Source organism: Panthera tigris, chromosome B3 (genome assembly GCF_018350195.1).
Source record: "Panthera tigris isolate Pti1 chromosome B3, P.tigris_Pti1_mat1.1, whole genome shotgun sequence".
Taxonomy (NCBI): Eukaryota; Metazoa; Chordata; class Mammalia; order Carnivora; family Felidae; genus Panthera; species Panthera tigris.
Genome location: NC_056665.1, coordinates 50,030,546 through 50,055,434, shown reverse-complemented (window position 1 = coordinate 50,055,434; position 24,889 = coordinate 50,030,546). Strand labels below are relative to the sequence as shown.

At 35.8% G+C, this 24,889-nt stretch overlaps 1 protein-coding gene across 1 annotated transcript in view; it reads left to right on the top strand.

Annotated features, from left to right (window-relative positions):
• The window catches only part of UNC13C (unc-13 homolog C), a 569,448-nt gene that overhangs the window by 226,242 nt on the left and 318,317 nt on the right, over positions 1-24,889 (top strand). Inside the window, exons 7-8 of the mRNA XM_042988813.1 lie at positions 9,037-9,264; positions 10,431-10,572. Coding sequence (XP_042844747.1) covers positions 9,037-9,264; positions 10,431-10,572 — 370 coding nt within the window. The remainder of the gene's footprint in view (positions 1-9,036; positions 9,265-10,430; positions 10,573-24,889) is intronic.

Genomic DNA, 24,889 nt, shown 5'->3' with positions numbered 1-24,889 from the left:
CCATTCCTGTCTAGCTGATTTTATTGGTGGTTCCTTCACTTTAACACCTTCTTGGCCCAAAGCTGGAAACCATGCATAGTGGTAGACAGAAACAGGAGACCAAAGGGAAGTGGGTCTGTCTTTCAAAGAAGAGAACTGATTCATTCTTGCTCCTTCAGTTTCAGCTAATGTCAGTAGCCAGAGTCCACCTGTTTTTTTCCTTAATAACTTGTTAGTGGCCTGCTATTTAAAAAAAGTTATTTAATTCTTATTTTGGAAACAGAATTTGGTGGTAAATGAACTGTAGCTAATCGAGAAGCTGTTTGTCACCTGCATGAACTGAATATAACCCATAAGGAACTTGACGTGACAGTTACAGTGGTAGTTTTAGATAAAGAACCAAAAAGACAAAATGTATGTTGGCTGGAGTGAGGTTGTGTGCAGAGTGAGATGTAAGTAGAAGAGAAATCATGTATAAAATACTTCCCTTGATTATTGTTTTGAAGTAGAAAAGAGACAACTCAAAAAATTGGAAAAAATATACAAATAATCATGGTATGTAACCCAACTGGCTTATACTTCTTTTCACATCTCCAAAGAAGGAATCCCAAAGTCCTATGGAATAAGTATTCTGCCTAATTTTAATTCTTAACTGGAAAATATAAGTACCTGCATAAGTACAGAAAATATTTTGCCAAAAGTTCAGGAAACTAGCATCTTGTGAGATGATCTTTCATTCTGTGTGTTTTCCACTGACATGATATTAAGCTTCTGTGTTCTGTTAGCCATTGCAAATTGATAGCATTAACAAAATTTGGCTAGGACACTCCTTTCTGCAAACTAGATATTGATTCTGTTTCTTTTGTATTCGTATTACCACATTTTGCAACTGTGATATCTTAAGACATTTATTTATATATACTAAATAGCTACTGTGGGTGGGAGCTTTATTCTGGGCTTTCAGAGCTCAAGAGAACATAACCACTGCTGTCCCTGGATTCAAGCATATTTTCAAAAACTTACATGAGTGGATTTGAACATATATCTTGGAATCTTTTAACCTTCTACTCTTTTATCTATCTATCTATCTATCTATCTATCTATCTATCTTTAAATTCAACTTAGTTAACATACAATGTAGTCTTGGTTTCAGGAGTAGAACCCCATGATTCACCTCTTACATGTGGCACCCAGTGCTCATTCCAAGAAGTGCCCTTCTTTAATGAGTACTTAGGAGGCTTAGAAGTAGGATTCTGTGTATCCACTGCTCTAGGGTGGAGATTTTTTTTTTATGTCTCCAGAACCTAGTACATGTTTTAGCATAGTTAGATGCCAATAAATGTTGGTTAAACAACAAATGAGGGCATGGGAACTGTAGTAAGAAATAGCATGTTATGGTTTAAAGATCATTCTTCCATAGAATCACAGATGGTTAGGGGAGCCTTTGAGATCAGTGGATTGGAGAACCCAGTCTCCTGATCTTACTGAATTGACGCAGTCCAGTTTCTTGTCCAAAAAGAATCAAATAGATATTATAGATAGGGTTAGAACCCAGGTCTCTAAATTCCCAGCCTCATAATCTGACTTAATTTGTAAAGAAATACACAAAGTTTGTACTAAGGGAAAAATGGAATGTTGTTGAATTTTATTTTTGGTGCTTTTCCACTCTCCCATATAGTACCCCTGACTTTTAGGCAAACTATGCTGCCCTGATGTTGGCTTCACATCATGATGATGACTCAAGGCAGGTCCACTGTGGCTAACACATAAGCTTGGAGTATACACCAATCACAACATACCTACTGCATTGACTTTTCAGCAACACTAAAGAGAAAATAATAAATTAACATGGGTAAAAGTGGAACTAGTAGTTGAGTTACTTTCACACAACGGTCATGAACCTCAAGGAATAAACTAATAATGGAGCATTTTCAAGTGTGGGGTAGGCTGCTGTAGGGAGATAAAAATGGTAAATAAGCCTTATATGATGCCATATGTTCAACATAACAGAAGCAATGGATATCTGTATATCCATATCTATATCTATATTTCATAGTCCTGAGTTACTTGAGAAAGATCTGGCTTTTATTCTTGCTGCTACCAGAATTTTTCAAAATTCTCTGAGCATCACTTTCTACATATGTGAAAAGAGTTAATAATACTGGCTAACGCTCTTCGGCTGAACACCACCAGAAACATGTCTGTAGTTTTAAAAGTTCACTTTATTATCCATTGCTGCAATGGAGAATACGCATCAGGATAAACAATAGGGCATCTCAGTAAGAGGCTATTAGAAAGCAGACATTGCTCTGGATCAGTTGTTGTCTTGAAATGCGGACAATTCTATGATTATGTGGGTTAAAAAACCTTATCTCCAAGCAGGATAGACAAGAGTGCGTCTAGTCTAATCGCTGTACTTAGCAAAGAAACAGTGGTTACTCATTACGAGAAAGAATGTTTGGTATTTTGTGATCTGTACAGTGACCTTGTTTTCCTTTGTGCTTAGACAAACTTGTGAGATGGCCTTGTTTGTCTCACATTAACACTGTCACAGAGTGACCGTGTATGAAGTTGGTGTCCTGTGAGTTTGCTCGTGTCCAATGGGAGAACAACATGGCCTAGCTTTGAGTGCCAGACCAGCTTCCAGCAACATTGTGAACTAGCTGCGTCAGCCAACTTCATTTCAAAGGCTATTTAAGAAAAGAGAAATAGAAAGAAATCTTGTGTTTAATATTGTCTTTGTTTTCCTTTTCCTTTTTTTCTTTTTTTTGACAGAGACATGAGAAAAATCTGTTACTAAGGGTGATAAGAACAAAAAAGGTCTTTGCTCTATCTCTCCCTTGATTTCTTCTTTTCCTTACATAGTAAAGAGACTTTTGAAATTGAGGACTTTTTTCTTTTTTTCTTAGTTTTAACCCTGATCTATGTAATTTGTGATGCTGCAGTAACTGGAAAAATTCTAGAAAGTTAGTATCGAAACAATGCTCATGAGGAGAGCCTGGATGGTTCAGGTAGTTGGGCGTTTGAGTATTGATTTGGGCTCAGGTCATGATCCCAGCCAGAGTCCTGGGATTGAGCCCCCTCATCCATGCTCAGTGCCGAGCCACTTAATATTCTCCCTCCCCTGTCCCCACTAGTCTTCTCCCCTGTTCCTGCTCTCTTTCTCTCTAAAATAAATAAATGAATAAGTAAATAATAAATGAATCTCATGAAATGTAGTAGCTTTGACACACAATTTTGAGTGAGCCTTCCTGATTTTATCATCTTTAATATGCAAATCTTTCTGGACTTGTTCTACAAGTTTGCATTCACCAATAATGGTACTATTGAATATGGTAGAAGTTGGGGGTGGGGGCAGGGAAGAAAGGCTGAATTTTGGTTTTGGGCCCAAGCTCAATAAAGTAAAATTACTTTATGGATGGTGGCAGTTCCATGAAAGGGGACCCCCCCTGCCCACATTCTCCCGTTGTCAGCGATGGGGCACCAATGAGAGTGGGAGATGATGATCTCCCAGTAGCTCTGTGATCTTCCAATTATTCTTCTGTTAAATGTCAGTCCTGTGTTGTGTTTGCGAAATAGAGTGGAGTATGTGGCTTTGATTAAGAGTAGAGGTTACGGCTGATTTGAAGACTAGGGGTGTTGTGGGTCTTCTCCTTGGAAAGATTCAAGGCATATTAAAAGAGGAGGGTTAAGATTATCTTGGATGTAAAGCCGCTGAAGAGAAAAGATAGAAAATACTAGCCACCAGCCAAGTGCCCACCTACATGATTTCATGGGAAAGAAAACCAGAAGCACCATGAGCAGGCCACCTACAGGATTATACTGGGAAAGGAAAGAAAAACTATGAAGTTTCTTATGTTAGGGACTCCTAGAGAACCACCTCAGTATCAGACCACCTGCATGCATTTCATGCATATTAATCACCTGCCTACTCTGAGTTCACCAGCTTCAAATGCAGGTAAACATTTTTGGATATGAAAAATAAAAATATTGTAATAATAATATCTTTTTGTTTCTCTGAACTTTAAATTTTCTTAAATCTTTAAGTGCTTCATTGGCTCCAATCAAGCAAATAGTTACAGAGCATTTAGCACATGGCTCATATTGGGTATGGCACTGTTCATGGGGAGACTTTACAAGTTGTTTCACAGGCCAAGTAATCATATAGCTAAAACCCCCAAATTCCATTTTAATGTATAATTCTTTAATTAGTATTTGTATCTTCACCTTGTGACATCTAGATGTTATACTTGCTTAATTATTAGAATTGAAACTTAAACATTATTTCATTTAATCCTTACCATGACCCTGTTAAGAAAGATACTATTATTTCCTTTTGTTTTTCAGATGAGAAAACTAAGGTTTACAGAGAAAAAGTAGCCCAATTGCAAATGGGTAGTAAGTGGCAAGTCAGGATTCACACGTGTCTGCCTTCTTCTAGCATACGAGCATCACAAGCCACTCTGCTCCTTTGCCTTATTTAAAAGTGATTTCCTTGTTGTATTTCTTCCATTTATATCTGGACTTATGCCCTTGTTTTATGCTCACTATAAGTGCATGAGGTATATAGGCCAACCAATTGCTGCTTTCTAGTGATGGGCACATAGCCTTTGTTTTCTGAAAATTCCAAACCTGAAGCCAAATGCCCAGTGTATTTTGTCTCTTCGTAAGATTCCACAGCACACATAACATTTTACACTGAATTTATTTTTGTTTCTTCCAGAATCATGACCTCAGGGTAAGAGTGTATACAAAATTCCTAACACATAAAATTGAACCTGTAGCCAAATTAAGTACTCAATATGGCAATCATTTTAGGTTTCCCCAAGAAATATTCTGTCTTCTCTATTTTTTGACTGTATCCTATTTTGTAAGCAGCATGCGTGATACTTGGAATACATATTTAGTTGAGATTGGCCTTATAGGCTAGCATGTAAGATAAATGAATACACAGGGAATTGGGTCAGTGATGATAAATAGTTAAGAATTTTGCAAGGTAGTGGCTTGAAATCAGCTGTGGTAGGAGTATTTACACCACAGAAATCTGCTAACATTACAGGTCAGGTTTTGTTTTGTTGTTGCTTTTGTTGTTGTTGTTTTCCCATAGGGGAGGGGAAAATGTGACCACTGTGTTAGGGAAGCCCCTATTTCTGTTAAGGAAGAGATAAAATCATACATTGAGAATGGAGGTTAGTGGAGTGAGGTAAGTGACTTGAAGAAAGTAGAAATGTTTTGTAATAGCTATTGAGAAAAATAAGAAAGAGAAGAGATTGAGACCAAGAGAGAATATTGCAGTCATTATATGTATGTATCTGAAAGAAACACTGAAATTATCAATTGCTGTGTAAAGGTGGTAAAATTGTGAATTTCACATGAAATTTATATGTTTTGGGTAATAAAAATTATAGAGACAAGTAACGGTTCTGATTTGCTGTCCCTTTAAATTTTGTAGAAGGAAACCATGTGGGATAAGTTTGCCTCTGTCTAAGGATGAATTCTCTTGCAGTTTTGTTGTGCATAATTGTATCGTCTGGTTTGTCAATTAAGTGTTTTTAAAAGTAACAATGATGGGGGCGCCTGGGTGGCTCAGTCGGTTGAGCGTCTGACTTCAGCTCAGGTAACGATCTCGCGGTCCATGAGTTCGAGCCCCATGTAGGGCTCTGGGCTGATGGCTCAGAGCCTGGAGCCTGCTTCTGATTCTGTGTCTCCCTCTCTCTCTGCCCCTCCCCTGTTCATGCTCTGTCTCTGTCTCAAAAATAAATAAACGTTAAAAAAAAATTAAAAAAGTAACAATGATGCATTCCATTTGGATAATGTATTACACTTTATAAAGTGCTTTCCTGTACATTATCTCTTTTGATCTCATTTACGGTTCATCCTTTGTTGACATATTATTTACTGTATTTCTGTGCAGCTACCAGACCTTCTATAATACACTTTGAAGGAAGAGTCCTATAAATGCAAATTTGTTTATATCTGATGACTTTGAGATAAGCAGACTAAGTCTGAATGAAAACAATAGACCTAAAGGGTTAGAAATTAATGGCAAATCGCAGCTATTTCAGAAACAGTTTCATTAGAAAACTCAGAGGAGATATGTGGGTTTGAAAAACAGTAGGGCAATGTAAAGTACTTGTAGATCAGTGACAAAAATTAATTACAGATTTGTCTTTATATGGCCAAAGTAGATAGACTTAAGTTGAATCATTTCCCTCAGACCAAACATGTAAGAGTGAAAGTAGAAGTTTTAAAATTCCACATATCTTTTCTAGGAATAACAGAGAAAAGGTTTAAATAGAAGTCTCTGATCCTATGCTCTCCCTAGAATAGTGGTTTCAAAGTTTATGACTGGTCTCTTTTCTACGTATTACAGTGTTCTATTCCAACATCAAGGGCATTGGTGAAGGATTTCACAGATAATTGTCAAGTTTACCTAATTTAATTCTTTAAAAAAAATTCAAGAGGCAGTTGTTGAGTTTAGAAATTTGATTCCTTTAGATAAAAAATTTCTTGATATTCTACCTTTGAATTTGGCACTTATTGCTTGAATGGGCATTATTTTGTGGGTAGTGGTCAGCTGGCTCTTCCTGAATTTAGAGAAATAATTTAAAATATACTTAACTCTCAAGAACGTTAACACTTTTTTTTTCCTATAGTCTTTTGGGAACACTAATAGCCAAAACATAATAGTTACTTAGAAATTGGAGGAGAGTTACGTTTTATGACACTTTTAACCTGTTGAACATTCATTCTTAGGATGGCTGTCACATACCAAACTTTTGGGGTACTTTGAATCTTGCGGTAACTTTTTCAAGCCTCCACTGTCTTTCTATTTAATGAATATTTCAGTACTTGAAGTACAATATGCCTCTTGGGTAGCTGGAACTATTAAATGTAGCCTAAACTAATTTCATTGTATAAGAATAATGCACTGTGCAGTTAAATCATTACTGATAAATTACAAGCATGGTTAATTGTTTAAGGATGTGTAATCTACTAATGTGTAGCTGTTCCAGCGCCTGTTTAAACAGATGACTGGGACATTTATAATGTCCTTTCAAATTACCTTAAATGCAATGCTTTCATTTTTAGTATTTTTTAATGTGGTTTAAGACTCAAAGGTTTATTTTGTTTTTTAATGATAAAGACAGGGAATATGCTCTTTCTATCATTAAAATATTCATCCCTTTAACTTTCTCTAATTACATCTTGGTTATTATGAATGTATTTTTTCCACATTAGGAAACAAATGTTATACTTTTAAATAAATGGAGTTTTTCACTAAAGTACTCCTGTTAAATTGGTTATGAATTTATTATAAGGAAAGTTAACAGCTGACCTCTTCGTCTTTGTCTTAGATTCTATGCTTAAATTGGGCTTAACATGCAAAGACTTATATTCAAAGAACATTACTGAAGCTATCCTTTGTGGTAGAAATGGTGCAGATAAATTATCCCATTTAGGGATGCCCGGACGGCTCAGTCTGTTAAGTGTCTGACTTCGGTTCAGATCCTGATATCAAAGTTCATGAGTTTGAGCCCTGCATCTGACTCTGTGCTGACAGCTCAGAGCCTGGAGCCTGCTTTGGATTCTGTGTCCTCCTCTCTCTCTGACCCTCCTCCTCCTCTCTCTCTCTCTCTCTCTCTCTCTCTCTCTGTCTCTCTCTCTCTCTCAAAAGTAAACATTAAATTTTTTTTAAAAATTAAATTATACCACTTAGTCTCTAAACATTTCACTAGATATTAGTATGCCTATTTCAGGAATATAATATTTCAAAAAAATGTAAGTTGGATAATACAGTCATTTAGATGAAAATTGGAATTGTTGCTAGCTATGAACATGAGTTTTGTTTTGTTTTGTTTTTATTCTTTTCACAACATCTCAGTTGTTCTGATCCAAAAAATACTTGGTTTCAGCAGCGGCTGTTCCTGCAGTATTGGTACCTGGGGTTTTGCATTCTCATTTCATTCTCACTAAGGAACCATCAGAGTTGGAATCATGGTTTGCTGTTTACCTGTTGTATAATATTGTGCAACCCACAGGCAACACAGAACATTGAGAGTATCTAGCTGGTAGTTGGAGAATGTGAGGGACCCAAGAACTGACTTTTGGAAATCCTTCACTGCCAAAAGCATTGGCGTTATAAATAAAAATGCCCAGAAAGTTGAGACCAATCACCAAAGTACTAGAAATCAAAAAGGGTTTTAAGTAGAAATAATTCAGCCTGTTGACAAGTGTGGCCATATCACAGAATGAGAGTTCAAGCCTGTGGTCTGTCAGGTATTTAGAGATCACCTAGCCCAGTGGTTTCCAATTTAGTTCCAAGTAAAATCTTACACTATATTTCAATATATAAGAGAGAGTGGTGGTGTTTATTTTATAAGAAGAATTTAAGCACTCAATTATGATAAATTCCATCATTAAAAGTAAGAACTTTGCACACAAGTATTTGAAATTCTGATTTTTGAATGACACTTGCCTTACATATACAATCTATTTCTCACATTTGTGGGTGGTATATATGTGGAGTATATAATATTATTGTGTACATTCTGTTTGTTTTGAAAATTTTGGGGCGCCTGGGTGTCTCAGTCAGTTGGGCGTCTGACTTCAGCTCAGGTCATGATCTCACGGTCCGTGAGTTCGAGCCCCGCGTCGGGCTCTGTGCGGACAGCTCAGAGCCTGGAACCTGCTTCGGATTCTGTGTCTCCCTCTCTCTCTGCCCGTCTCCTGCTCTGCTCTGTCTCTCTCTCTGTCTCAAAAATAAATAAAAACATTTTAAAAAAAAGAAAATTTAAATGACATATTTCTACAACCCCTGATTTCATCAAATAACAACAGAAAAATACTGGGAATCATGCAAGCCCATTTATTTGCCATTAACTCAAAAGACTAGTTCTGAATATTGTCCAGCAATATTTGTCCTGATCTTGTCCTGATCTCTCCTTAAAACTAAAGCATTTATTCATTCTCATATTCCTTCTTTTTCTCCCTCCCTCGGGCTATCACAAAGTAACTTTACATACATGTACATCACCATTGATTTTTCCATTATAGGAGCAGCAGAAAAGAGTTCTAAGCATGGTGCCGAAGACAAGACACAGACCATCATTACAGCTATGAAAGAAAGAATGAAGATTAGGGAGAAAAACAGGCCAGAGGTGTTTGAAGTAATTCAGGAAATGTTTCAGATTTCTAAAGAAGATTTTGTGCAGTACACAAAAGCGGCCAAGCAGAGTGTACTGGATGGGACATCTAAGTGGTCAGCAAAAATAACCATTACAGGTAAAAGTAGTTATCTTTAAAATTTTGATTCCACACTGAGATTTTCACATGTCTTAGAAATCACTGCTAATAATAAGAATAATAGGTAAGGTAAGTAGAATTTTTCTTTCTTGTCAGTATTGACCAGTGTAGTTGTATTTCAAAGTTCTCATATATATACTAGATGATTGAAGTAATTTCAGTCTGTTGGTTGTTCTAATCAAAAGTTCTTCCAGAGGAAGAAGGTCGTCTTTTACAATAGACTCATCAATGTGCTACAATTTCCAAGAGATTAGCTTTGTAGCTGTCTGCCACTGATAAATTACAAGAGTAGCTAAAAATCTCTTTAGTCAGTTTTTCTTAATGAGAAAACACACATTATTTTACTTAATCCGTGATCGATACCCCTCAAACAATTGATCCTAGAGTCAAGGCAATTTGAGCTTAGTGATGTCTGAAAATATGAACTCCTGAAGTTGCTTACAACATTAACAACAAGCGCATGCATGTTGTGTTAATGTTTACCAAGCATCTTAACTTACTCATATGGCACTTATAAGATAAAGAAGCTTTTTATTTACTAGGTTGACTTGATCAATAGTGATAGCAAACTTGGAGTGATATGACTCTTGGTTTGGGTTCAGGTAACAATCTCATGGTTTATGAGATCAAGCCCCAAATCAGGCTTTCTGCTGACAGTGCAGAGCCTGTTTGGGATTCTCTCTCTCCCTCTCCCTCCACCCCTTCCACACTCATGCTGTATGTCTCAAAATAAATAAACAAACTTAAAAAAATAGTAACAGCAAGCTCATAAATAGAAGTAGAGTTTAAATTACGGACATTTGGATTATGTTGGATAAACTTTTGCATACTGTATGTGCATCATTATTTCTCTGTGTGTATGCAGTAATCTATATATAAGTATATAGCTGATGTGTATATGAAAGTGTATGTATATAGTTAATATTAATTACAAGCAAAAGCAAATATTCAAGGAAGGTTTTAATACTTAGCATTTTAATTATTACATTAAATATCTTTTTAAGTCCTAATGTTCATAATAGAAGCACTGGACGTGCATCTGTAAACCCAGTGTACAATGTGTTAGAAAATGCTTCATTATAAATAGTCCCTTTTTTTGTTTGAGGAAATCTTTATATTAAAATGTCCATTTTGGCTTATTTCAGTGGTTTCTGCACAAGGCTTGCAGGCAAAAGACAAAACAGGGTCTAGTGACCCATATGTTACTGTTCAAGTTGGAAAGAACAAAAGAAGAACTAAAACCATTTTTGGAAACTTGAATCCAGTATGGGATGAGAAGTTTTATTTGTAAGTACATAGTGTGAAAATATTATGCTTGTTAATGCATTTGGGAATAAATTTAGTAGAGGCATGCTAAATATAGAAGCAATAAGTATCTCATACTACCTATGCAAAAAATATAAAAAGATTGTTATGAAGTCACTTAATACTCTTATATTCTTTATTCTTTATCTTTGGAAGCAAGTGAGTAAAAAGAGTATTTCAAACAAAAGGTGGCATGGTTGGGGTGACTTTACAGGAGAAAAAGGAATAAATAATTTTGTAACTTGGGTTGACCCAACTCAATGAGGAATTTACTGGCTTGATTGACCAATATTTTGACGTCTGAAGATTTATGTCTAAAGGCAATAGATTTGGGCAGGATTTGGCCCATCCCACCTACACCATGATGAAATGGTTGATGATAACTTTTACAACCTCTCATTATCTGAGAGTTCATTTATTTTTAAGCGTCTTATATTTTACACTAAACAGCAAAAAGTTATTTTTCTGACATGGGTTCTTTTCTTTCTAGAGACATAAAATTACTTCCACTTAGCATTTGGTAGAAATGAAAATTCCTAACCCTGAATTTAAGGACAGTCATTTCATTTTCTTTCCTCCTTTCTGTGCTGATGGTTTAAACATGGATCTTGTTAACATGCTAAGTAGGTGAACTTAACACCTCCAGCTTGTTTGGGAATATAGGCAATAGTGAGTAAGAAATGAAAAGCTCTTCTTGTGTATATGGGCTGATGAGGGAAATGTTCAGAAATAGACTTGGGAAGTTTGTTGGGACTAAATAAAAGTGGGTGCTATAGAATGAGTTTGGATGGTTCCTCCCTTCACACTGATAGAAGGAACCATTTTTATATTCCTTCATTTGTTAACAGAAGGCAAAAATCAATTGACAGTCATAATTTCAAGTTTCGAAAGCAGTAAAATAATGAATCAAGCAGGATAAGAGCAACAAAAAAGGACAGGATTATGGCAAACTTAGAGCAACTAACTCTTGGAAAAATAGTCTAATTCTAGAGTACTTTACGTTAAAAATCCTCTTCATCCCCCTATTGCACCTATTCCAACTATTCACCCCCCTTTATCCCAGAATTCCAGACAACCAGTGATCTTTTTACTGTCTCCATAGTTTTGTCTTTTGAAGAACGTCAAAGGGTTGGAATCACACAGTATGTAACCTTTTCATGTTGGCTTTTTTCTCTTAGTAATAGACATTAAATTTCCTCCATGTCTTTTATATGGTTTGATAGTTCATTTCTTTTTAGCACTGAATTTTATTCCATTGTCTAGCTGTGTCACAGTTTATTTATCTGTTGACCTACTGAGGAACATCTTGGTTGCTTCCAAATTTTGGCAATTAAGAATAAAGCTGCTATAAACTTTCATATGCAAGTTTTGGTGTGAACATAAGTTTTCAATTCCTTTGAGCAAATGCCAAGAGGCATAATTGCTGGATTGTATGGTTAGAATATGTTTAGTTTTGTAAGAAAACCAGCAAACTGTCTTTTAAAGTGGGTGTACCATTTTGCATTCCCACCAGCAATGAATGACGGTTCCTGTTCATCTGAATCTTCTTTAGCATTTGGTATTGTTTGTGTTCCAGGCTTTGGCCATTATGATAGGTGCATCGTGGTATATTGTATTCACTGTCATTTCTCTGATGACTTATGATATGCAGCATTCTTTCAAATGCTTATTTGCCTTCTGTATATCTTCTTTGGTGAGGTTTTTATAAGAATTTTTAAAGAAGAGGTGTTTTTTTTTCTAATTACTGAGTTTTAAAAGTCTTTGAAGTTTTGGATAATAGTCCTTTATCACATGTGCTTTTTGAAAATATTCACTTCTTATTCCCTTTAAATTGTCTTTCTCTACTTCACTTTTTAACACATGCACAACTTAAAACTGTTTTGATGTCCTTGACTGCCAATTCTAACATCTCTGTCCATTCTTAGTAAGTTGTGCCTGATAGATTTTTCTCTTCATTATGTGTCATATTTTCCTGCTGCTTCACATGCCTGGTAACTTTATATAGGATGCCAGATTGCAAAAATTACCTTGCTGGTTGATGGATATTTCTGGCATCCTATAAATATTTCTGAGCTTTGCTGTAAAAAATAATTAAGTTACATGGAAACAGTTTGGGGTTTTTTTTTTGGATGTTGCTTTTAGAATTTGTTAAGTTGAAATGAAATAGTGCTCAACTTTGGGCTAATTATTCCTCAATACTGAAGCAAGACTCTACTGTGTAGTTTCCCCCCTGACTCATGAATAATAAATTTTTTAAGTCTTCCAGGTAGTAACAAGCGCTATTTCTGGTGTTGGTCAGTGCTGGGTACTGTTATTTGTAATTCTTTTGATGCCTCTTACCTGGGCCTTGAGTGGTTTCAATATGTCTTATCATGACTTACTTGATTACTCAAGAGGAACCCTCTGCAGATTGTCAAACTTTTCCTTCTGTTCAGTTCTTTTTGACATTATGCCTGTGGCCTATAGCTGCCTTGGTCTTCCTGGATTTTGGCTCTGTGTTTTTCACTCAGAGTCCAGTGGACTCCACCTGAGTTCCTTCTCCTTGCACAGTGACCTGAAAACCACCTCAAGGCAGTTAACCGAAGTAATCATAAGGCTCACCTTATTTGTTTTTTGTTTCCTTGGGATCACTGTCCTTTCTTGGCATATCTCCAGTATATTAAAAACCATTCACTTTGTCCACTTTTTGGTTTTTTGTGTGGGAAGGTATCTCAAGTCCATTATTCCCTCTTGACTAGAATTAGAAAGTCTGGAAATCTGAATTTAATTGATAAGTAGAATTAAATAAAACAGTATGAGAGTCAACACAAGACATGTCAAGCAACAGCCAAGTTCTAGAGAGGTTTTGTCCATAGGTTGCCAGTTATGTGTGTGAAATAAAGCATCCATATAAAGGAATACAATAGTAAAAATACTTATTGTAATATTTTAATACTGCAAGGGGTTCCCTTGAGAAATCAGCTGAATAATGTAATGATAAGTGCATACATGTGAGAACACTACCCAAGAACAAGATAAGGACTATCCAGAAGGTCTAGGTGTGCCTGCCCGATGCTCATCCAGGTCAGGAATTGAGTTTGTTCCCACCAGACAAGATAGAAAGTCTCATAATTGACAGGGCATGTATACAGAAGAGTATACTGGAATAGACAGTTGAGACAAGAATTATCTGTATTTGGGGGAAGTTTTCACTGTACTGTATGCCTTTGGTTTTTATTTTGAGAAGATGCATTATCTACAATGGCAATAACAATATATCTATTTTTTAAGCAACACTATTTTCAAGGAAGGAGAAATTCAAATTCAAACCCATTGCGCTCTGCTGTTCATATCATATATATATATATATATACACACACACACACACACATATATAATTTGCATAATATTTTCAAAATATTTTTTGCTCTACAGACTATGTGTGAGTGTTAAGTTATACTCACACATGTTTTCTATTTGTCTCATCTAGAATACCAAAAACAAATGCCTAAATTTTCAGCAGTAAGTCTTTTTGTTTCTGGTTTCTAGAACTCCACCATTCCATTCATAATAGTGAGTTTCTACATTGCTGGTTCCAGAAAATATTATTTTGAATTTACCTGTGCATGCTTTCATTTTACCATGAAAGGCATGAGAATTTCAAATTTATCTTCTTTTATAAGGAGTTTTCTTTTGCAGAAGAAAATGAGTTCATATTGAATTTATGTGAAGATTTTGAAAAATGCATATAAATCATAGATGAGCTCATCCATGCCTCCCACTACCTTGACAGTTCTGCCCTGTGAACTGGAGTGTAAAAACGTGTCCTGACATTCTGAAAATAGGATATCTTATGAATAGTATGGCTATAGTTTGCATTTTGGGTAATTAAATTCTAAGCTTTAGCTTTTTCACTATGAAAAATAGTAACAATCTATACCTCACAGGATTGTCCTATTGAGATTATGTGTATAGATTTCATGGCGCTTGGTAAGCATTAAAAATGGCAGTATCATTATTATTAATTGTAATTATTAGCATTAATAACATAATCACATCCCTTGTGGTAAGATTCAGGACTTTATAGCAAACACGGCAATAATGTTTTCATGTCAAAAAAATCTCTTCTGAATAGTGAGGCCAAGAGAAGACTAATGAACAAAATGCTGTAAAAGGAAAGTATTACTGAAAAGAATTAGAGAACTAAAATTAGCACAGATCTGAGAGATTGTTTTAGTCAACTCCCTCATTTTAGTGAAAAGACTATTAGGTAGGTTATAGTAGAGCCAAGACTACAAAGCAATCCCCTGTTCTGAAGCCACAAAGAAGATGCAAGTAAAAATAAAGAGGAGTATTTTTTCTGACACCTAAACTATTCTCTTGGGAAAAGTCCTTTGACCTGAAGAAGGCAGGCACTCACAAGGCTGATAAGATGAAAATGAAAATGAAGTAATTTTTCAAACTTTTTTTGTTTGAAAGTTTAATAACCCCTCATTAATGGCAATCTGGTACTCTCAAGAGATTAATGCTAAGTAATTTCTATTTTAATTTTACCTCTCTTACCTTGAGTTAAAAAAAGAAGTTTAAAATTTTAATCTTCATAAGACTATGGATGTTGTATGAGTTAAGAATGGGGCACTCTAGAAGGTTTCTGCCAAGAACAGAGGCATGACCATTTGAGCCCTTGCAGAAATACAGGTTAGGAGGGGTTGTAAACACATACAAGTTTTAAAGCATCATATGGCTATGAATTAAAATAACCTATATGAAAGTGCTTTGAAATGATAAAATATTACATAAATCTAAGGTGCTTGTTATCTTTGCTCTTTGATCCTAGTAAGTTGTATATTTGATCATTTCATAATTAATTATGACATTTGATATTATTTTCCTATGCTATAGTTAATGAAATGTTTTATGCTTATCACAAATCATTTCCCCAGGAGGAAAAGGTGTAAGTTTCTTCCAGTGGATTTTAGAGAGAAAATGGCAGTATAATCTGCCTATTTGAATAAAATTTTGGAGTTAAGAGGGTTACATTTATGTTATGTAGATACTATTCTTTCAAGACTCTATGGTTGATAGTTGGTGCTTTGTTTTTGCTAAATTATAAAATGAAAACAAAACTTCATGCTGACTCCCTCCTATAGGGAAGCTGGCAGACATGTGTTATTTTTTAATTAATTAAAGTTTTTATCTAATTTTTAGTTAGCATATAATGTAATATTAATTTTAGGTGTATAATATAGTGATTCACAATTTTCATATATCACCTGGTGCTCACCACAAGTACTCTCCTTAATCCTCATCATCTATTTTACCCATCCCCCACCCAGTTCCCTCTGGTAACCATCAATTCTCTATGGTTAAGAATCTGTTTCTTGGTTTCCCTCTCTCTTTCTTTTTTTCCCTTTCTTCATTTCTTAAATTCTACATATGAGTGAAATCATATGGTATTTCTCTTTCTCTGATTTATTTCACTTATCATATTACCCTTTAGCTCCATCCATGTCATTTGCAAATGGCAAGATTTCATTCTTTTTCATGGTTGAATAATATTCCATTGTGTGTATGTCTCACATCTTTATCCATTCATCAGTCATCGGACACTTGGGCTCTTTTCTTATTTGGCTATTGTATAGATTGTTATAAACATCAGGAAACATGTATCATTTTGAGTTAGTATTTTTGTATTCTTTTGGTAAAAGCCTAGTAGTGCAAATCCTGGATCATAGGATAATTCTATATTTAACTTTTTAGGAAACTCCATACTATTTTCCAGAGTGGCTGTACCTGTTTGTGTTTCTACAAACAGAGCAAGAAGGTTCCCCTTTGTTAGTTATTTTTTTTTAATTTGTATTAAAGAATTATTGTAATTTTTAAAAAATGATTATTATTTACTTTTGAGTGAGAGGGAGAGAGAGAGAGTCAGAGTGTGAGCAGGGGAGGGGTAGAGAGAGGGAGACATAGAATCTGAAGCAGGCTCCAGGCTCTGAGCTGTCAGCCCAGAGCCCAATGTGGGACTCAAACCCACCATTCGTGAGATGATGACCTGAGCTGAAGTCCAATGCTGAACCAACTGAGCCACCCATGTGCCCCTAAAAAATTATTTTAATAATATAGTCTAGTCAACACAATGCCTGTGGTAGGAGTACAAACATATTCCCATTACTTATGGTGGTGTTGAACAGGCACAGCAATGGTGTTTAAACACCTTACTTATGTAATTGACTAGACAACCACCTCCACTTGCTTAGTGGATATCAAATTCCACCCACATTTCCTAAGTGCCCATTTATGCAAATCGCTGTACTTACAAGGCCAGTGGAAAGTACTGACTTGAAGAGTGACTTCACATTATACCAAAAAGCCATCTAGACTACAACTTGATAAACTTAAGTTCCAGAACTTTTCTGGATAAACATGCCTCTTGACATCCAGAAGCCCTTTAGCCCCTGTGAATCTGTTTCACCATGGACAGTGTGCAAAAAAATTACTCCCTACCTTTAGTCAATAAAATTTCTTTTAAGAGACACTGTACATGCAGACTCATAACATGTAAGCACTAGAAACTCATAAAATTGTTGTTTAGAAAGGCGTAATTGCCTTGATCCATTTGAAGAATGTCAGCCATGTTCAATTTACAGCTAACCAGATACGGGGCACACAGGGTGCCTCAGGCCCATGGCTCTCCACCTTTTCATGTGCTGCTCAGCTGAGGGCTGAGTAGGAATTAAGCATAAACCAAGCTCTATAGGAGATAGCTTATTTAAATACTACAATTAAATACAAATATCTCCATAGCACAGCAGATCAGTATTTTAAAATGACAACCTGCATGTGATCAGTGATTTGATTTATTGCCTAGATCACTAGCACAGGCCTTTTCTGGGCTACTTGGGAAAGGAATATTTCCTCAGTTGTCTGTGCTAGCTTACAACAATGGTGTTAACATCAAGAAGTCATTTGTCAGGAAGATTGTTCCATAACTGTCTAAAGCAAAGAGTTTAGTCACACTTTGTGGGATTAGAAGTTCGTTTACTAATCATTGTCTATATTGTGAGTATGCCTGGCAGTAGGGAGATACAATAACCAGTACTGTCTTTTACTTAGTAAATGAGATTGAGCCATTACCCATCCACACAGCAGAGTCAGTAGAATATCTTTACTTTATCACTGCTTCATACCAGAAACTAAGGGTTTTGTAATAAGGAGAGGAAGAGTATGTGGAAACAGATTTGGGCTGAAGTCACTGAAGTGTGAACTTAAGGTCTCCAAAGAGAGTTGATTGCCAGTCAACAAACACTAAAATTTCAGATCAGGACAGATACTTGGAGATAGCACTGTGATAGTCCATAGGCCAAGGTATAAAAGGCCTTGTACTTAGTTGCAAACTGAGAATTAAATAGAATTTAAACACAATCCCCCAAATCTTGAGGAAGCAGTTGGATTAAAAACAGCAAACCCTTGGGGGCAGTGAGAACTATTCTATAAGGGTGCTATACTTAAACTACTCTGTGGAAAAGGGATTATTTTGAAACAGATTTTATTACACAGACACAGAAAGCCCCTGCAGGAATCCAGGAAAAGGCAAACAAGAACTCCAAAATGGCAGCAGTCAATATGCTCTTTTTTTCCTCTCTGTTCTCTGACAGTTTGTTCATCTGTATCTGTTTTTCCCTGTCTCCGCTTATTTCTCTTTTCCCTCCATTTATCCTGCCACTCTATCCCTCCTGCTCTCCCTCCCACTTCTCTTTTTTCTTCCTTCTCTCCTCTCTACTCTGGTCTGATTCCTGATCACTATTAAATAGCTTTTCATATCATTAACTTCTATGTGGTCCATAATGGCCTTGGCCCTGTGGCCATGTGTCTCTCAACTCTAGCACTCAAGAGTTTTTGCCAGGAAGGTTCCTTGCATTTTAACCAATTAGTCCAATTCATCTTTATAAAATAAAGCATACAAGTTATGTGTTATTGGTCAGTATGTGATAAGAACACCTTACACCCATCAATTGTGCTTTGTGTGAGGAAGGGAAGGAGGAAAATCCTGGTGGTCTCCTGGTGACTAATTTGGCTTTGTAGGTTAAAGCAATTGCCCCTGAGTAGACTATATCTAGTCAAGGCACCAGAACCATCTGGATCTTTCAAGTGTTTTTGAGACCAAAAGATTACAATTCCAGTCAACCTCTACTTGGTTCTTCCTCCCACTTCTTGGGTGCACCCCATGTGTAGACCAACCATTTTGAATGCAGGAAAAGAAGATCACCATGATAGTCATATTTTTCCAAAATGGAAGTTTGCAGATCTCTAATGACCCAGAACAATAAAGTGAAAATTTGATTTCCTGGGCATTTTTTTTCAGTACCATATCTGACAATCTTTAGGGAAATAATTCACTCTTGATACTACAGACACCGAGGTAAATATGAAAGATGATTACTTCCCCTAAAGAGCCCCCCTCCCCCCACCCCCTTATCAGCTGGGGACAGAGAGAGTCCATCCTTAGAAGTTAGGAGAGAATGGTCAAGTCTGCCTAGTGTTGCCGCTTTGGCTAGCTTTGACAATAGAAGAGTTTTTTTTTTTTTTTCTAAATAAATGATATTTAAGTATGATAATATTTGAAAGCTGAACAAAAGAAGTTCTAATAGAGGGGTGCCTGGGTGGCTCAGTCAGTTGCGCATCTCACTTCAGTTCAGGTCATGATCTCACAGCTCGTGAGTGGGAGCCTCATGTCAGGCTCTGTGCTGACAGCTCGGAGCCTGGAGCCTATTTCGGATTCTGTGTCTCCCTCTCTATCTGCCCCTAACCCACCTGCATCCTGTCTCTGTCTTTCTCAAAAATAAACAAACATTTAAAAAAGTTTAAATGTATCTCACCACAGGACATTAAAAAAAAATTCTAATAGGCAAGTGCCTTGTTGAAGAAATCTTAATGTTTAGGAAGGAGAATCTAAAACTCAAATTATTGAAAATATCATAATTATAGGCATTTATATTTGTGTAGCTATTTACTCTGTCTCCCTTCCTGTCACATATATTACACTTCACAATGCTTTACAAAGCATTGTTGTTATTGTCATTTTACAGATGAGAGGTCAATAGATAATTTCTAACGATTTTATCTAGCAAGTTGAGTAAAAGAACCAACACTCATTTTCTTCTATGACCACAGTAAAGGCCCTTTCCACGCTATTTCATTCAGTTATGAGGATCATTTGTTCAAACCAATCACACAAAGAGAACCATGGAAAAGTCAGTATAAAACAATCCCATATGAGAACAAGATATGGAAATGGAGATATGGAAGCTATTTAAAACAAAAACAAAAAAAAGACAAACCTAACTTCTATAAACTAAACATACAATGTACAAAATGAAAAGTACACTGATTAGGAATGATAAATTAAGTATTACAGAAGAAAAGACTATTAAGGATATAATGATAGCAAAATAGAAACACAGAAAAAGTAAAAAATATATAGAGCAATGAGACCATTTAAAGCACCCAAAACCATGTAATGGGAGTATTCTAAAGGACAAAGAAGAAAGATCGGTACAGTAAAAAAAAAAAAAATTGAGGAGATAATAGCCATTTGTTACCAAGTTAGATCAAAAGTAGAAACCCATAGACTCAAGAAGCTTAACCTCTAGCATAAGAAAATGAAAAAAAAAATTACACTAAGATGCATCATCATCACATTATTCAAAACCAGGGGAGAAGAGAAAATCTTGAAGGCTTCTAGAGAAAAAAGACACATTATATGCAGAGTAAGATAAATAAAGATGGCAGCATACTTCTCATAAGAAATGATGTTAGTAATAATTGAGTAGGACAAAAACTGTCAAAGTAGAATTCTATACCCAGGGAAAATACCTTTCAAAACCAGATGTGACAAAATAATTTCTAGGGCAAAATAAAGGCTTTTTCAGACATAGGAAAGCTGAAAGAATTCCTTTCTTTCTGACCTGCGCTGTAAGAAGTGTTAATGAAAGTTATTCAAACAGAAGAAAAGTAATACTAGATGAAAATGTAGATTTATATAAATGCATAAAAAGAAATAAAGAACATTGGCCAATATTAACTATATTGACAAATATAATAAACCATTATGATATTTTGATTTATTGAAAAGATTACTCCGTATTTAAATAATAACTATTACTTGCTCATGTAATAATTAAAATATATGGTAATTGCAGAAAGATTAAAAGGATATGACACTGATTGTAGATTGTGATAATTTATTTTAATTTTTTTTCCTAAATTTATTTATTTATTTTTAGAGAGTTGGGGAGGGGCAGAGACAATCCCAAGCAGGCTCTGTGTTGTTAGTACAGAGCCTGACATGGGGCTTGATCTCAGGTAGTGTGAGGTCAAAAGTCAGAAACTTAACTGACTGAGCCACTAAAGCACCCCTATTTGATGATAAATTAAAGGTGTGTACTATAAAGTCTGTCCACTAAAATTATAGAACAAACATAATATAGTTAATATATCAACAAAATAGATAAATTTTAATTATAAAAACTACTCAAAATCCAAAACAGAAAAAAAGGGAAAAGTGGGTTAAAAAAAACTAACAGGAAAATTAAAAAATAGCAAGATGATAGATTAAGACTTAACCATTTCATTGATCAAATTCAATGTGAAAAGTCTAAACACTAGTTTTAAAAGGCAGAGATTGTCATATCGAACAAAAAAGCAAAGCCCAACAATATCCAGCCTAAGAAATACATTTTAGATATATGAAGACACAAATAGGTCTATTTCTTGTGCGTCTGCTGCTTAAAACACTTCACCCAAGAACAACAGAATACATATTATTTTGAAAGGCACACAGAACATTTGCAAGGATAGGAAATAAATATATGAAAACATGCTCAATGTCATTAATCATTCAGGAAGGCAAAACCACAATGAAACACCATTCCATAATTAGTAGAAGAATAAGTTGTCTCCTTTTTTCTCTGCCTTTTTAAAAAATATATACCTTATTGTCAAGTTAGCTAACATACAGTGCATACAGTGTGCCATTGGTTTCAAGAGTACAGTCCCATTATTCATTGCTTACGTACAACACTCACCCACTGCTCATCCCAACAAGTGCTTCCTCAATGCCCATCACCCATTCCCTCCCTCACCCTGCGTCAACCCTCAGTTTGTTCTCTGTATTTAAGAGACTCTTATGTTTTGCCTGCCTCTCTGTTTGAAGCTATTTTTCCCCTTATCTTCGCCATGGCCTTCTATAAAGTTTCTCACATTCCACATATGAGTGAAAACATATGATATCTGTCTTACTCTGACTGAATTATATCACTTAGCATGGTACCATCCAGTTCCAACCACATTTTTGCAAGTGGCAAGATTTCGTTCTTTCTCATTGCCAAGTGTATATAAAACACATCTTCTTTATCCATTCGTCCGTTGATAGGGTATCATGTGCCCCTATGAATCAGCACTTCTTTATCTTTTGGAAAGATTCCTAATAGTGCTATTACTCAGGTGTATGATATTTCTATTTTCAATTTTTTGAGGACCTCCACACTGTTTTCAGAGTGGCTGCACCAGTTTGCGTTCCCACCAACAGTGCAGGAGGGTTCCCATTTCTCCATGGCCTGGTCAACCTCTGTTGTTGCCTGAGTTGTTAATTTTAACCACTCTCACTGCTGTTAGGTGGTATCTCATTGTGGTTTTGATTTGTATTTCCCTGATGATGCACGATGTTGAGCGTATTTTCATGTGTCTGTTGGCCATTTGGATGTTTTCTTTGGAAAAGTGTCTATTCATGTTTTCTGCCCATTTCTTCACTGGATTATTTGTTTTTCAGGTGTTGAGTTTGGTAAGTTCTTTATAGATTTTGGATACTAACCCTTTATCTGATATGTCATTTGCAAATATCTTCTTCCATTCCATTGGTTGCCTTTTAGTTTTGTTGATTGTTTCCTTTGCTCTGCAGAAGTATGTATGTATGTATGTATGTATGTATGTATGTATGTATGTATGTATTTTGATGAGGTCCCAGTATCTCATTTTCACTTTTATTTCCCTTGCCTTCGGAGATAGTTCAAGTAAGAAGTTGCTGTATTGGAGGTCAAAGAGGTTGTTGCCTGTTTTCTTCTCTAGGATTTTGATGATTTCTTATCTCACATTTAGGTCTTTGATCCATTTTGAGTTTATTTTTGTGTATGGTGTAAGAAAGTGGTCCAGATTCATTGTTATGCATGTTGCTGTCCAGTTCTCCCAGCACCATTTGCTAAAAAGACTGTCTTTTTTTCCATTGGATACTGTTTCCTGCTTTGTCAAAGATTAGTTGGCCATACATTTGTGGGCCCAATTCTGGGTTCTCTATTCTATTCCATTGGTCTATGCGTCTGTTTATGTGCCAGTGCCATACTGTCTTGGTGATTACAGCTTTCTGCAATTGCAGTCTGCAATTCCAGACTGCTAAAGTCTGGAATTGTGATGCCTCCAGCTTTGGTTTTCTTTTTCAATGTTACTTTGGTATTTAGAGTCTTTGGTGGTCCCATACAAATTTTAGGATTGTTTGTTGTAGCTCTGAGAAGAATGCCAGTGCAATTTGGTTGGGATTGCATTGAATGTGTAGATTGCTTTGGGTAGTATCGACATTTTAACGATATTTGTTCTTCCAATCCATGAATATGGAATGTTTTTCCATTTCTTAGTGTCTTCTTCAATTTCTTTTATAATTTTTCTATAGCTTCCAGCATACAGATCTTTGACCTTTTGGGCTAGGTTTATTCTTAGGTATTTTATGGTTCTTGTTGCAATTGTAAATAGGATCAATTTCTTGATTTCCCTTTCTCTTGCTTCATTATTGGTGTACAGAAATGTAACTGATCTCCGTACATTGATTTTATATCCTGTGACTTTGCTGAATTCATATATCAGTTCTAGCCTTTTTCTTTTTCTTTTTTTTTTCTTTTGGACCTGTCAACTATTATGACTGCATCTGATCTACTTGGAGTTGTATCTCACTTTCTTATTTTAGCAGTTGCTTTAGGATGTATAGTATATATCTTTAAATTATCACAATTAACTTATCAGTGATATTATACTTCACATGCAGTATAAAAACCTTATAATAGTACACTTACAGTTGTCTCCTTTAGACCTCATGCTTCTGTTGCCCAGTATTGTCATGAATGAGGAGGAGCTGGAACTCTTTGGCAGGTGAGAATCTAAGGTGGTACAGCCACTTGGGAAATCCCATTAGTTTCTTAAAAAGAAAGATTCATGCACAAATATTTATAGCAGATTTCTTTGTAATAGATAAAGACTAAAAAAACAAATTTTCATTAATAAGTGAACAGGAAAGCAAGTTGTGGCATATATACTTTGGCTGTAATACTACTTAGTACTGGAAAGAATTGAACTATTGGTATACACCATGAATAAATCTTAAGTTAACTAAAGGAATTTAAAAAAAGTGTACAGTTTTATTCATTTTTTATATAATTATAGAAAAATAAAAATAGAAACTAATACCAAACCAGCACTATAAGACATTAGGTTAGTGGTTGGGGAGTCAGAAAGGGAAAGGATAAGAGGAATTGACTTCAAGAAGTCCAAGAAAGCTTTTGGAGGTGATGGATATGTTTTTTTTGTTTTGTTTTGTTTTGTTTTGTTTTTGTTTTTTGTTTTTTAAGAGAGGGTGAGAGAGAGAATGTTAAGCAGGCTCCACCCTGAACAGAGAGTCTCTGAGTCCAAGAGCCCAGATATGGGGCTGAATCTCCTACGACCCTGGGATCATGACCTGAGGTGAAAAGTGGGAGACTTAACCAACTGAGCCACCCGGCTGCACCAGATGTGTTAATTCTCTTGACTGTGGTTGTGGTTACGTGGGCGAATACATTTGCGAAGATCTGGTAAATTATACATTTTAACTGCCAGTTTTACCTCAATAAGCTAAAAATCCAGTGACAAAAATTAATTTCATCCTTCTGTTAATAATCAGTACTCCAGGGGCACCTGGGTGGCTCAGTTGGTTAAGTGTCTGACTTCAGCTCATGTCATGATCTTGCAGTTCATGGGTTCAAGCCCTGCGTCAGGCTCTGTGCTGTCAACTCAGAGCCTGGAGCCTGCTTCAGATTCTGTATCTCCCTCTTTCTCTGCCCCTCCCCTGCTCACACTCTGTGTCTCTCTCGTTTCAAAAATAAACATTAAAAAAAAATTTTTTTTAATAAAAATCAGTACTCTATTAATTATGCATTTACACTCTACAATTCATGATACAGAATTTCTCTTCTACAATGATGGTGATGACAACGATCATGTCTGTGACCGCCATCACTACCATTCC